This window comes from Ochotona curzoniae, unplaced genomic scaffold (assembly GCF_017591425.1).
Source record: "Ochotona curzoniae isolate NIBS_2020 unplaced genomic scaffold, NIBS_Ocur_1.0 contig_2688, whole genome shotgun sequence".
NCBI classification, from domain to species: domain Eukaryota; kingdom Metazoa; phylum Chordata; class Mammalia; order Lagomorpha; family Ochotonidae; genus Ochotona; species Ochotona curzoniae.
This window is the reverse complement of record NW_024465553.1, coordinates 17,147,786-17,158,770: the sequence shown is the minus strand read 5'-3', so window position 1 is coordinate 17,158,770 and position 10,985 is coordinate 17,147,786. Positions and strand designations below refer to the sequence as shown.

The 10,985-nt window shown below is 51.1% G+C and overlaps 1 protein-coding gene across 1 annotated transcript; it reads right to left on the bottom strand.

Annotated features, from left to right (window-relative positions):
- Positions 1-1,174: 1,174 nt before the first annotated feature.
- On the bottom strand, positions 1,175-8,866 carry PROX2 (prospero homeobox 2). Its single transcript, XM_040975701.1, is given in 5 exon segments — positions 1,175-1,360; positions 2,587-2,781; positions 3,732-3,843; positions 5,724-5,727; positions 7,720-8,866. Coding segments are annotated over 5 exon segments (1,644 nt in total).
- Positions 8,867-10,985: the final 2,119 nt, after the last annotated feature.

Here is a 10,985-nt window from a genome sequence, read left to right as displayed (position 1 = left end):
TTGCCTTGGCGATGTGTCTTGGTCATGTGCTCACAGTGAGTGACAGTGTGTCCGGCCAGTAGGTGAAAAAAAGGCACTGACTGCATGAATTCCTTTCTCTGCAGAAAGTCGGCCATAGAGTATAATTTCTTTATGGAGGGAGAATTGCCAAATTCTGTGCGTAACACATTTGCTGGGACTGTGTGCAAGCCATGCGACCCTCCTGTAGTCCTCGGTTTCCTCATTCCCAATTCAAGCAAACGGGCTGAACAGTCGGGCTCCTGAGGCCCTTACTGGCTGTCAGTCTCAAGTTCAGTTTCTTACACACATAGGTAGTTGAACTTCAGTTATGTTGGTTAATTAGAAATGGCCGATAAGCTCTTCCAGCAGTAACGCTCAAGTGCTGCAGAAAGCTTGTGTCAGGTTTGCAAAGATTCTGATCAGTGAAATTCCTGGGTGATGGAACACACCCAGGTGCCAGACAGAAGTGGTCAGATGACAGCGTGCCATCAGCACTGAGTGCTGCTGGGGTGGGGGCCTGTTTGAGATCCTAAGCGACAGCATGTCCAGCAGGCAGCGCAGCAGGAAAGATTGTGCTTCCTCGCAGTCCTGCCAGTCCCTAGACAGCCAAACCTGCTAGCCTCATAGCCTTCACCCCACCCCCAAACCAAGTCTAACTGCGCGGTCATTTTGTAAAAAGGGTTAAGTCCTTTTCAGGGTTGAAAGCTGAAAGATAACTTACACAAAAATATCTGGCAGGTAAGGGAGCCTTGATCAACACAGAATTAAAAACAGCAGTTTGTGAAGGCCACAGACAATCTCTGAAGGCCAAGGAGCCGGGCACAACACCCTACAGGCCACTTGAGGACATGAGGCCTTCAAGTGCCTGCAACCTCGTGGTACAGAGACCAGAAACACTAGAGTTGAGATTCAAGTCTCCTGATTGCAAACTTGAGTTCTCTTTCAGCATCCTACCATCACGTCACTGCACTTGGTGTGATGAACTTTCCAGTCCAGGAACTGACTCTGGGAAAGGAAATAAATGATCAAAATGATCATGGTAGCTGTGGAGGGGCAGGTCAGGGAGGGGAGGGGTAGGCAAGTCCTTGCACCTTTTCGATAGGATGATAGCTGAGCAGCCATTTAAGACAAACCTAGGAAACACTAGCCAAGTCACTCTTTTTTTAATGGAACCTTAACTCTGAAGAAGCTCCTGGGGGTAGCTGGAAGACTTGAATATATCTGGGATGTCACTGTCCAGTTTGGAAATAATTTTATAAATGGGTTTCTTCCAGGACGGATCTGTGTCCTTCCCCGCGGAGACAGCCCTGAAGAACTCCTGGAAGGTCAAGCTGGCGATCTCCAGGAAACAGTCTGGTACCTGTGATCACAAAGAGACCCCCAAGAAAGGAAAGACGTGAGGCTGGGAAGCACGGGCGCCACTCGGTCCCCCTCTCGGTCCCCCTGGCTCAGGCCCCCTGTACCTCGGGCAGCAGCTCCACTGGCCCTTGGTGTCCACATCCCCAGGAATCCCCTGCAGCCCCGTCCAGCACAAACCCCTTAAGGAGGCTCCACAAAGACAGGGGTGTTGGGACCACTCCCCTGTGGGAGGAGCCCATTCCACAGCATGACTTTAGTGAGTAGGATATTCTCCTTGGAATCAGGTCTGTGGCTTGGTCTGGTCATCCTTGCCATGAGAACCTATTGTAGAAAGAGCGCTCCAAGTTTACAGCTGCCATGCCCTTCAAGGCTGGAACCCAGAGGCATGCATTCCTGCTTCCAATGCCATTTGAGCAAAACTAGCAGAACCCTCACCCACAAGTCCTCCAGATCTAGCAGTACCTACTAGTTGGCACATAACCATCCCCATGCAGAAAGATGGGACAACTACCCCTGAGCTACACTGGCTTGGATCCCTTGAGCCACAGAAGGGAGGCCTACCTAGTCCATTTCCCATCTGGTGGGCACAGATGCCCAAAGATAATCTGAGCATCCAACCAGGGGGTGCCAGTGGTTCTTTTCTTTATTGGAGAGGTCAGTCACCTGCCCTTTGACATCACAGTCGAGTGAGGAAGACAAGAGGGAAGGCTGAGCAGATGCAGATGGCAGCTCCAAGAAAAGGTGCCAACCCAACAGCTGCCAGCTGCCTGGGGGCAAGGTGTGGCGCTTGACACCTGGGCCCCCTCCTGACCTTTAAGGTGCCACCACATGCCTTCATGGAGATCGCCAGGGACTAGGTGGCTCTAGCACTGTTTAGTCATGATTTCAGAAAGAAAAGTCTTCAACTGAGAATATGAGTGAGAGCCAGATGGTGGGCAAAAATCATTGTTTAGAAAACCTAGACTAAGAAGAGGGTTTCCAGTGGAACTCAGCTTTTCGTCCTGAGCCTCCTGGCACTAAGGCAACATATTACATGACCTGGTCATGGAAAAATATTGAGGTTAAAGTGGCAGGACATCTGGTCAACCTCTATCTAAGCCTTAGGACATTCATTCAGAATGCTGTGTGCCACAAGATGTGAAACTGTGGTCTCTGGGGAAGAGATGGAGACTGCCCCTCTCGGGGACTGAAAGTCAGACCTCAGGGGACCTGAGGACCTAGTCTTACCTCGAAGTCATTTCCCTTGTTATAGTGCGTGTTGAGAGCTCGGAAAAGTTCTGAATCACGGAGAACCACCAGCATCTTGGGATTTGTGATGCCATCCGAAATTGCTTGCCGGGCAGATTTTTCCATTTGGATATAATAAAACTCACGGAAGTTGCTGAACCACTTGATCATCTGGGAGGTGATGCAGCGATTGAACTGTGCAGACAAAGAGCCCATCAAGTCAGACTGGGCAGGAGGCTCTCAGGATGAAAGCAGTCAGCTTCCAGTTCAGCAGGGGTTGCCAACATTAACAAGGGCTGCCAGCCATGTCTATCTACTGAGCCTATTCAGTTACACTCCAAAATAGCTACAATGCCCTTTAGAAATGTCTCTTTTTTTTTTACAAAGGTTTTTCGCCAATGTAAAGTGGGACTGGAAGGGACCCAGGTCAAGGCAAAAGGGTGCCAACTTTTGCTATGTTCAGGGAAATTGCATGGCAGCCCTGTAGCCTTCTGCCGGGAAGAGGGCCAAGAGAAGGGGTGTGGTGCACAGCCAGAGAGCAGTTTATCAGCAACTCCAAGTTGCAGGATGAACTGAAATTGAAATCAGAGTTTGTGCAGAGAGCAGCCACGCAACTGAAAATGAGAGTCAGACCTGAAAAACATGGATGAGATCAATCTAAAGTATCAGCAGCCCTTCTCCCAGCTCCCAGGATGAAGAATGCCTTTGCACACGGTGTGGGAGCAAGTGAAGTTTGCTTCCCACTGAACTTGGTTTTGCTCATTGTCACACTTGGCCTGATTTTAAATCATGGCAATTTGGGTGTGCATTAGGCAGTGTGTGGCTCAACATATTTATTTTTTTTAAATGTTCCCTCTCTCCTAGAGACAGAAAGCTTGGCACAAGATGCCTCTTACTGGTGTTTTTCTCAGCACCTAACTTTCCTTTTCACCTGATTCTGGAGTTATCTACAGGTCAAAACTTTCAAGCTTTGGATGGCAAATCTTCCAAGCCAAAGGGTGTTATTATTTGGGCAGAATCTCAGCCCAGAATTCAGTTGTGCTGATTCCATCAACCACTCAAAGGAGATCTCATGCACAATTATGATGGTGACCATGAGCTAACACTGGCAGAGCACACTTGGGAATTCTGCAGAATGACTTTACCTGCACATCAGGGAAACAGGCCTTCAGGAGGTTGGAGCTGGGGTACCGTGTGAAGAAAAACATCAGCTTGGCCTTCTTCAAGTGACCTGGAGTGAGGCTCTCCTGGATTTAGCTTAGTGTCAAGGAAAACCAACATCTTAAAACACTAGAGGTCATCGATAATTTTATCCAATATCATTATCGAAATGATGTGTTGTGCTGTTTGTGATTTTTTTCTGACAGAATGATGTCTTTGCTCCATTTTTCTGTCCCTGAAAGCCCTGATCAAATAAATTGGATACCATATACGCAGTGAGATTGCAGGATTTTAAAGGCATCTTGGTGTGCACAAGTTGTATGACACATCTGTTGTCCAATTTGCTTTATGTGGTGCCTGCTTTCAGAATGGGAGGGGATGAGATGGCTAATATACCCTAGATGACTCCAAGTTGAGATTTACTGCCCTTGTCTGCCTTAGTTTCCTCATTTAAAACAAGGTGGAGTTGATGGACGAATGATGGATAGAGTGTGATGAGGTAGTCCCCACTGCCTGCTAACATCTAAATAAACTGAGCACTAGCTCAAGAAATGTGGATGGGGCTCAGTATGATGGCTTTATTGGCTAACTTCTTATCTTGCAAGTGCCAGGATCCCATGTGGGTGCCAGTTCATGTTCTAACTGCTCGACTTTCCATCCAATTCCCTGCTAATGGCCTGGGAAAGCAGTCGGGGATAGCCCAAAGCCTTGGGACCCTGTACCTGCATGGGAGGCCCAGAAGAAGCTTCTGGCTCCTGAATTAGGATCAGCTCATCTCCAGACATTGCAGCTATTTGGGGAGTGAATCAGTGACTACAAGAGTGCTTTCTATCTCCTCTGTAAATCTGATCTGCCTTTACAATAAAATAAATCAATCCTAAAAAAAAAAAAAAAAAGTGTATACCTGCACTTGCACCCCATCCCTATTTGCCTGGCAAGCAAAGCTTTCCCCAGAATCCCAGTTCTCAGACCAAAAGCTGCCTATTCTGGGAACCCATTCTTTCTGAATTAGGTCAGACTTCCTTGCCCTGGGCCATCAAGGTTCTTTGTACAAGCCTTTTTTGTAGGAATTTTTGCTCTATTTATCTCCCCTTGTAGACTGTGGGCTCCCAAAGGCAAGGACGTCATCTCTTCATCACTGTGTTCCCTGTGCCTAGTCCAGTGCTAGAAACATCATAGGTACCCAAGAAATGTTGACTGAAGGAGTGAGTGAATGGTTAACATTAATCCATATGCATGCATTGGAAACCTGTGTTCAAAATCATACCTCAGCCTAAGGAACTGTATCATGAAAAAGATAAATAATTAAAAAAAAAAAAAAATCAGGCAGCAGATCCTTCCCATTTAGCAAGAGCTGGGGAGCTGTGGCATAGACAGGGCTCAGCTTAGGAATAAGCATTGCACAGAACCACCATGGCTCATGTGAGAGCCCTAGCTTTAGGACAGTTAAGGACTTCCCAGTAGGGGCAGCGCTTTAGTGTGGCTTCATTAAAGCCACCTGCAGTTCTGGCTTCCCATGTGGTTCAAGTCTCAGTTGTTCCACTTGTACTGCAGCTTTCGTCCAATGTGCCTGGCAAAGCACTGGAGGATGGTCCAAGTGCTTGGGCCCTGCCACTCATTTGGAGATCCAGATGGAGTTCAAGTGACTACTGGCTTCAGCCTGGCCCAGATCTTGCTCTTGTAGCTATTTTGGGAAGTGAGCCAGAGAAGCTAGACAAGTCTCTTTGCTGCTCCTTGGCTCTCCCTGTCTTTCAAATAAATAAATCTGAGAGAAAGACTTCCCAGTAAGATCGTTAAGTTTGGTCAGAAGAAACCAAACCAACTGTGGTTACAGCTGCCATGGGCACCAGGCCACTGCACAGAAGACCCTGTTTTGTCCTCATAATTCTGGCAGATGCACATCTGCCAGGGGAAGTCCCTGCACTTGGGAGCCACAGGCTCAGCTTCAGATGCTGATTCTGCCTTCAGGAAGCCACTGAACTCTCAAAGTGTAATGAAGGCTTGTGGTTGGCCATCACAACCTGGGTTTGAATCCCATCTCCCCACTTCAGACAAGCTGGTTCAACATCTTTGTTCCTGCTGCTCCAGTCAGCACCTGACCCAAATGGGGTTACTTGATTGTGAGATAAGAGAAGCCCATCAGCCCCTCTGGGCCACCTGGAGTTCAGAACTCAGAACTGCTGTTCTGTAGAGGTGAGAGGTGTATACACAGAGCCGCTGCGTAATCCAATACACTGCCATTGCTAAAGCAAACCCATGACTGCTTAAGCAGAGAGAGAATCTATAAATAGCCTCCAAGCTGAGCACAAATTTTGCCACTGGGAAAGTCCGAATCAATCTTAGAAGGGAAAAAAATCCTAGAGCTTTCCCAAGTCTCTTGGAATCTAGAACTGTGGCTGAATGGAGAGGACCATGTACCCGGAAGTCTCTAGCCCCAGTGTTTGTCACAAAGCACCAAAGGATGCTCTCCTCCTCCTGGTCTTTGCACTCGTCCTCCCTGCCCCACAGGAATTTGTGAGTGACAGCATACTCTCACATTTTTAAAGCTGCTTGCCTGTAGGTGGCTGTAGGGGCCTCCAAGACTCCCAACTCTAGTGCTGGGCTATAGGCAGCAGGACCAAGGGAGTAGTTGGGACCCCAGGGTGATGTGTGTTAACATCAGTCTCTTAAGAAAGGTCCAGTCAGGTAGTCTTTCTCTTGCACAAGGCCTGTCCAGCTGGTATCGGCTTATGAGGTGCCAGGCAGCGTCCTTGGAGTTGGGTTTAACAGGTGCTCACTGCCTTCCAGGAAATCCTGAGCTTTTAGCTGTTTCTAACCCCCATGACCAGCAGAGGGCGCACCCAGAACACTAGGTAGAGTGCTCAGGAGATAATAAACCGGCCCCTGGGATTCTGTAGCAGCGGCCAAGCATAGGACACCCCTGTTCCCTGCAGGTTACGAGACTCCTAGGACTTGGTAACCTGCTAAGTCTGGACTGAAGGCTGCCCACACAAAGCAGCAGCAAGGGCACAGTTCACTCAAAGGGCAACACCCCCAAAACACCCTCCAGAGCCTGGTGTTGTCCTGCAGGTGCTTTGAGCCACCGCTTCTTGGCACTAGCATCCCAGATCAGAGCGCCACTTGTCATCCAGCTCCCTGCCAATGTGGCTGGGAAGGCGGAAGAAGGCAGCGCAAGTCCTTGGGCCTCTGCCACCCATGTGGGAGACCTGGATGGATTTCCAGCCTTGCCCAGCCCTAGCTACTGTGGCCATCTGTCTCTCCCTTTTTCTCTCTCTTTCACTCTTTCCAGTAAACAAATCTTTAAGAGAAAAATTTTTAAATGTCCTCAGAAACTAGTTCTTCAGGACACTTGTTGGAAGAGTGTTTATTGTCGCATGAGTGGGAGGCTACATACATGGTACTCTTCGTGTCACATCAGACTGCAACCTGTCTAAAGCCCCCGAGAAGCTGGCCGGGAAAGGAACTAACCCAGAATTTACAAACCAATCTGTTTTCCCTTCTAACTCAGCCACTACCACTGTCCTTCCTTTGGGAGACACTGTCAGAGACCATGGGGGGGTCTGCCTGAAGGTTGGTGCCATCAGCTCTGGCCCCCAGCTGCTGGGTGGGTGCAGCGTGTGCCCCCAAAATTACCTGGGGACATGGGTAGCTGGCAAGCTACAGAGAGCCACTGTAGCCCGATCAGTGCATCCTGGAAGCTCATCTGAGTTTACAATCAAAACTCTCTCCAAGGAACCGGCCAAGAGTAGCAAACAGTCACATATGAGAAAAGAACACCCTAGCATGTTTGCATCCTACAACGTTCTAGAATACAGGCGTGCTACCACTTTCCCAGGATGTAATGAGAAGGGAGCCGGTTGGGGAGGCGGGACCGTGTCTGGCGTAATCGCTGAATTCCCCTCACCCTCACCTCCTCCACAACCGCGGGAGGTTCTGGGGACGCCCCTCACCGACTAGTAAAGGATATAGGACCAGGAGCGAAGGCCGGTGTCTCGGTGACGGCCGGCAGGTGGCGCTGCGGCTCCATCCTCACCTTGGGGAGGAAGGGGAAGCGCCCCAGGCCGGTGGCGGAGGCCGGCAGGGGGCGCTGCTGCTGGTTCGGCACCGACGACGTTGGCCGAGCGGCTTCCCAGGGTGCAGGCACTGACTCCGAGCATTGGTGGCTTAGAAGAGGCGAGGGCTGGCGTACACTGCCGCCCCAGCGGCCCAGAAGCTGACTCTCCTGGATGTAGGAAGGCCCAGCCAAGGGGCACTCTGCCGGGGGAGCCTGATAGGGCATGGGGGTGCTGCTTGGAGAGCCAGGGTGGCGAGGGGACTCCAGAGGCTTGGCCATCGGCCAGTCTCCCCAAGGAACCCCAGCTTGCAGCTGCACCCTCCTGGGCAAGGCGGCCAAAGCAAGTGACTCTGGATGGACATCTGTGCCAGGAGGGGAGAGCTCCCTCCTGCCCCTCGGCACTAGCACCTGGAAGTTTCTGTCCCACTGAGCCGGCAGGCGTAGTGGGTCCAGCAGGATCTTCTGCAAGACCGCATCCACAGCTTGGGACACAGCCCCGGGCAGCTCTTCCCGCAGTCTCTCCAGCAAAGCCTGAGTCCCAGGGGGAGGGAAGCTGGGCTCCGACAGGCACTGGACCACAGCCGCTCTGGCCTTTTCCACCCTTGACCGGTTCCTGCTGGCGCCATAGCCATGGTCGCCGTCCATGCTCCAGGGACCCGGTCTGCAGCAGGCGGGCTGCTGCTGTCCACTCCCAGGGCCCTTAGCCTTGTTGGAGTCCGCTGGACGCTGAGGCCCCACAACCTGTCCTGTGCACTGCTGCAAGTGTCCCAGCTGTTCCGCCGCGCGGGGGCCCACCTTCCGGGCAGCGCCTGACCTTAACGGCCCTTGGTGTGCTGGGACGTTCTGCTTCCTCCTGTGTGCCCGGGCCTTCTCAAGGAAGCCTGGGCCACCCCTGGCTCGGCGGGCATCTCCTGGCACCAGAGGCTGGGGTGAGAGACACATGCCTTGGACGATGGTCTCTACTCTGGCCCTCTTGGCCTGGATGTGCTCATCCCATAGCCCGTTGGGGCGGGCAAGGCCAGAGCTGCGGACCAGGCTCCAGGACGAGGGGCCATCTTCACCCATCTCTGGGGACAAGGGGCTTTGCTCACCTTCCATGGGAAACGGCGCTGCCAGGTGGCAGCAAGTCTGGGAATAAGACGAAAGCAAGGGCACTAAGGAGTCAAGGGCTTCAGAGCATTCAGGACCAGAGCTGGGGAACCCTGTCTGTCCTTAGAACAGCACAAGACAGCTTTGGCAGATTTGGGAAGGCAAGGGGGGCGGTGTGCGGCAGACCTCTTGGGCGTGTCTGAAATCAAAGGAAGAAAATAGAATGTGAGGCCCCCAGTAAATAACTTGGTTTGCCATCTTGTTAAAAATGCAGATTGTAGGGCCAGCGCCGACTTTGCCAAGTCTCCTTGGTAAGTTTAAGACATTTTCCCAAGGTTGCACGGAGGTAAAATTACTAGGGTAAGAGCCGTCCGGTGTCCTTCCAGAAGCAGCCAGGCCGCCCGGAGGCCGCTCCGCCCCTCTGCAGGCCCGGCCTGGGCGCAGCCTGGAAGCAGGAAGCGGGCACCGCCCACAGCCCTGGGGCGGTGGCGAACTTCCCGGCTCCAGCGTGAGGCGGTCCCCGCGATCTGGCTCTCCCCGGGAGGACCAGCCGCACCCCAACCCCTCAGACACCGCCTCTTTGCTTTTGGGGAATCATGGACGCCTGTGGAGAGATGTGTCGGGGGGAGTACCCAAAGGGAACATTTCTGCATTGTTACCTAAGCTTTTCTCCTACCATGCAGACCAATTTATATCATGTCTTAAATATTTTTTCATGCATTTGAAAGGCAGGAAGGATTAGGGGAGGAGAGGGAGAAAGGAATGGAGACCATCTTCCATGGGCTTGCCCACACTCTGATGCTTACAGCAAGAGTGGAGCCAGGTGAAGCCAGCAGCTCTATTGTGGGCTCCCACGTGGATGACAGGGTGGGATGCATATTAGCCATAAAATGGTCCAGAAGTAGAGGGGACCACACCCATACCCTCTCTCTCCACCCTAATCGCAGGCTCACATGGGCATGGAGCCATCTAAACTATGCAAATACTACTTTTAAAAAATTAGTTAAAAATAAAAGTGAAGCTGAGACTTGACCCCACGCATTTGGGTGTGGGAAGCGGGTATCCCAACACCGACCCCTGTGTAAGCTCTCATAATTGAACACTTTGAATTGAATAACCTAAGCTACTAAACACGTTTTTTGTTGTTGGAAAACAAAGTAGTATTATGTCGTTATCTAGCCTCGGTTTTTTTTTCATGAATGTCAGTATGTGGCCACAGTATAAAAAGGTGATATAACCTTGTTTTACAATAACTGAAAAGTTATTAAACAGAAAAATTCAATGAGAAAAGATAAGAAACATAACAAGGTATTAGCACTTTTTATGGATGACAGGATCACAGGTCATTTTTTCTCTAGATCATCTTTTTACTTTTCTTTATCTTCTATATTTTCTTCTATATTTTCAATGAATATGTTTTCCCTTCATACTTAAAAAAAAAATGAACTTGGCATTTGTGCATTAAAAGTTTGCATTTATGGGGGCGGCTAGGCCCTCTGGGGGCAGGGGCTAGGAGGGAAATCATTGTCTCTGTCGCCCAGTCCTACTGTAAATCTGAAAGAGAAGTTGACTTGAAGACACACCAACTCGCAGTTTCTCTCCTGACCTCTTCCCCAGATGCCAAGACATTAGCAGTCCCATGAGAGAAGCAAAAAACGCTGCCGACGCAGCACGGGAGACAGGGCCAACAGGACCACTCAGAGATGTGAGATTTTGTCACTGGAAAGAAGCAGCTGCAGGCTTGCACCTCAGCCAGACGATGGGTGGGGTCGCCCCTCAGGGGGACAGTGACTTCCCCAGGGCAGACATCCCCTCCCACTTGTCAGCCGCTCTCACTGTGCGCCTGTGCCTGTCCCGGCCTCTGCCCCCAAGGTCTCTTCAAGGCCTGCCCACGTGGGCCCAGGGGACCAGTGCCTCTGGGATCAGTGGAGCAGAGGCCATGGCTCACAAGGCTGCGTGTCCACACTGCCAGACTAGCAAACACCTCTGGTGCTCTCTTCCAGGGCCGTAGCAGGGAGCTTGGGGGAGGGTGGACACCAATCAACAAAGCAGAGTGGGCTGTGGGGACCCCTCAGCTGGAGAGACACCAGCCCAT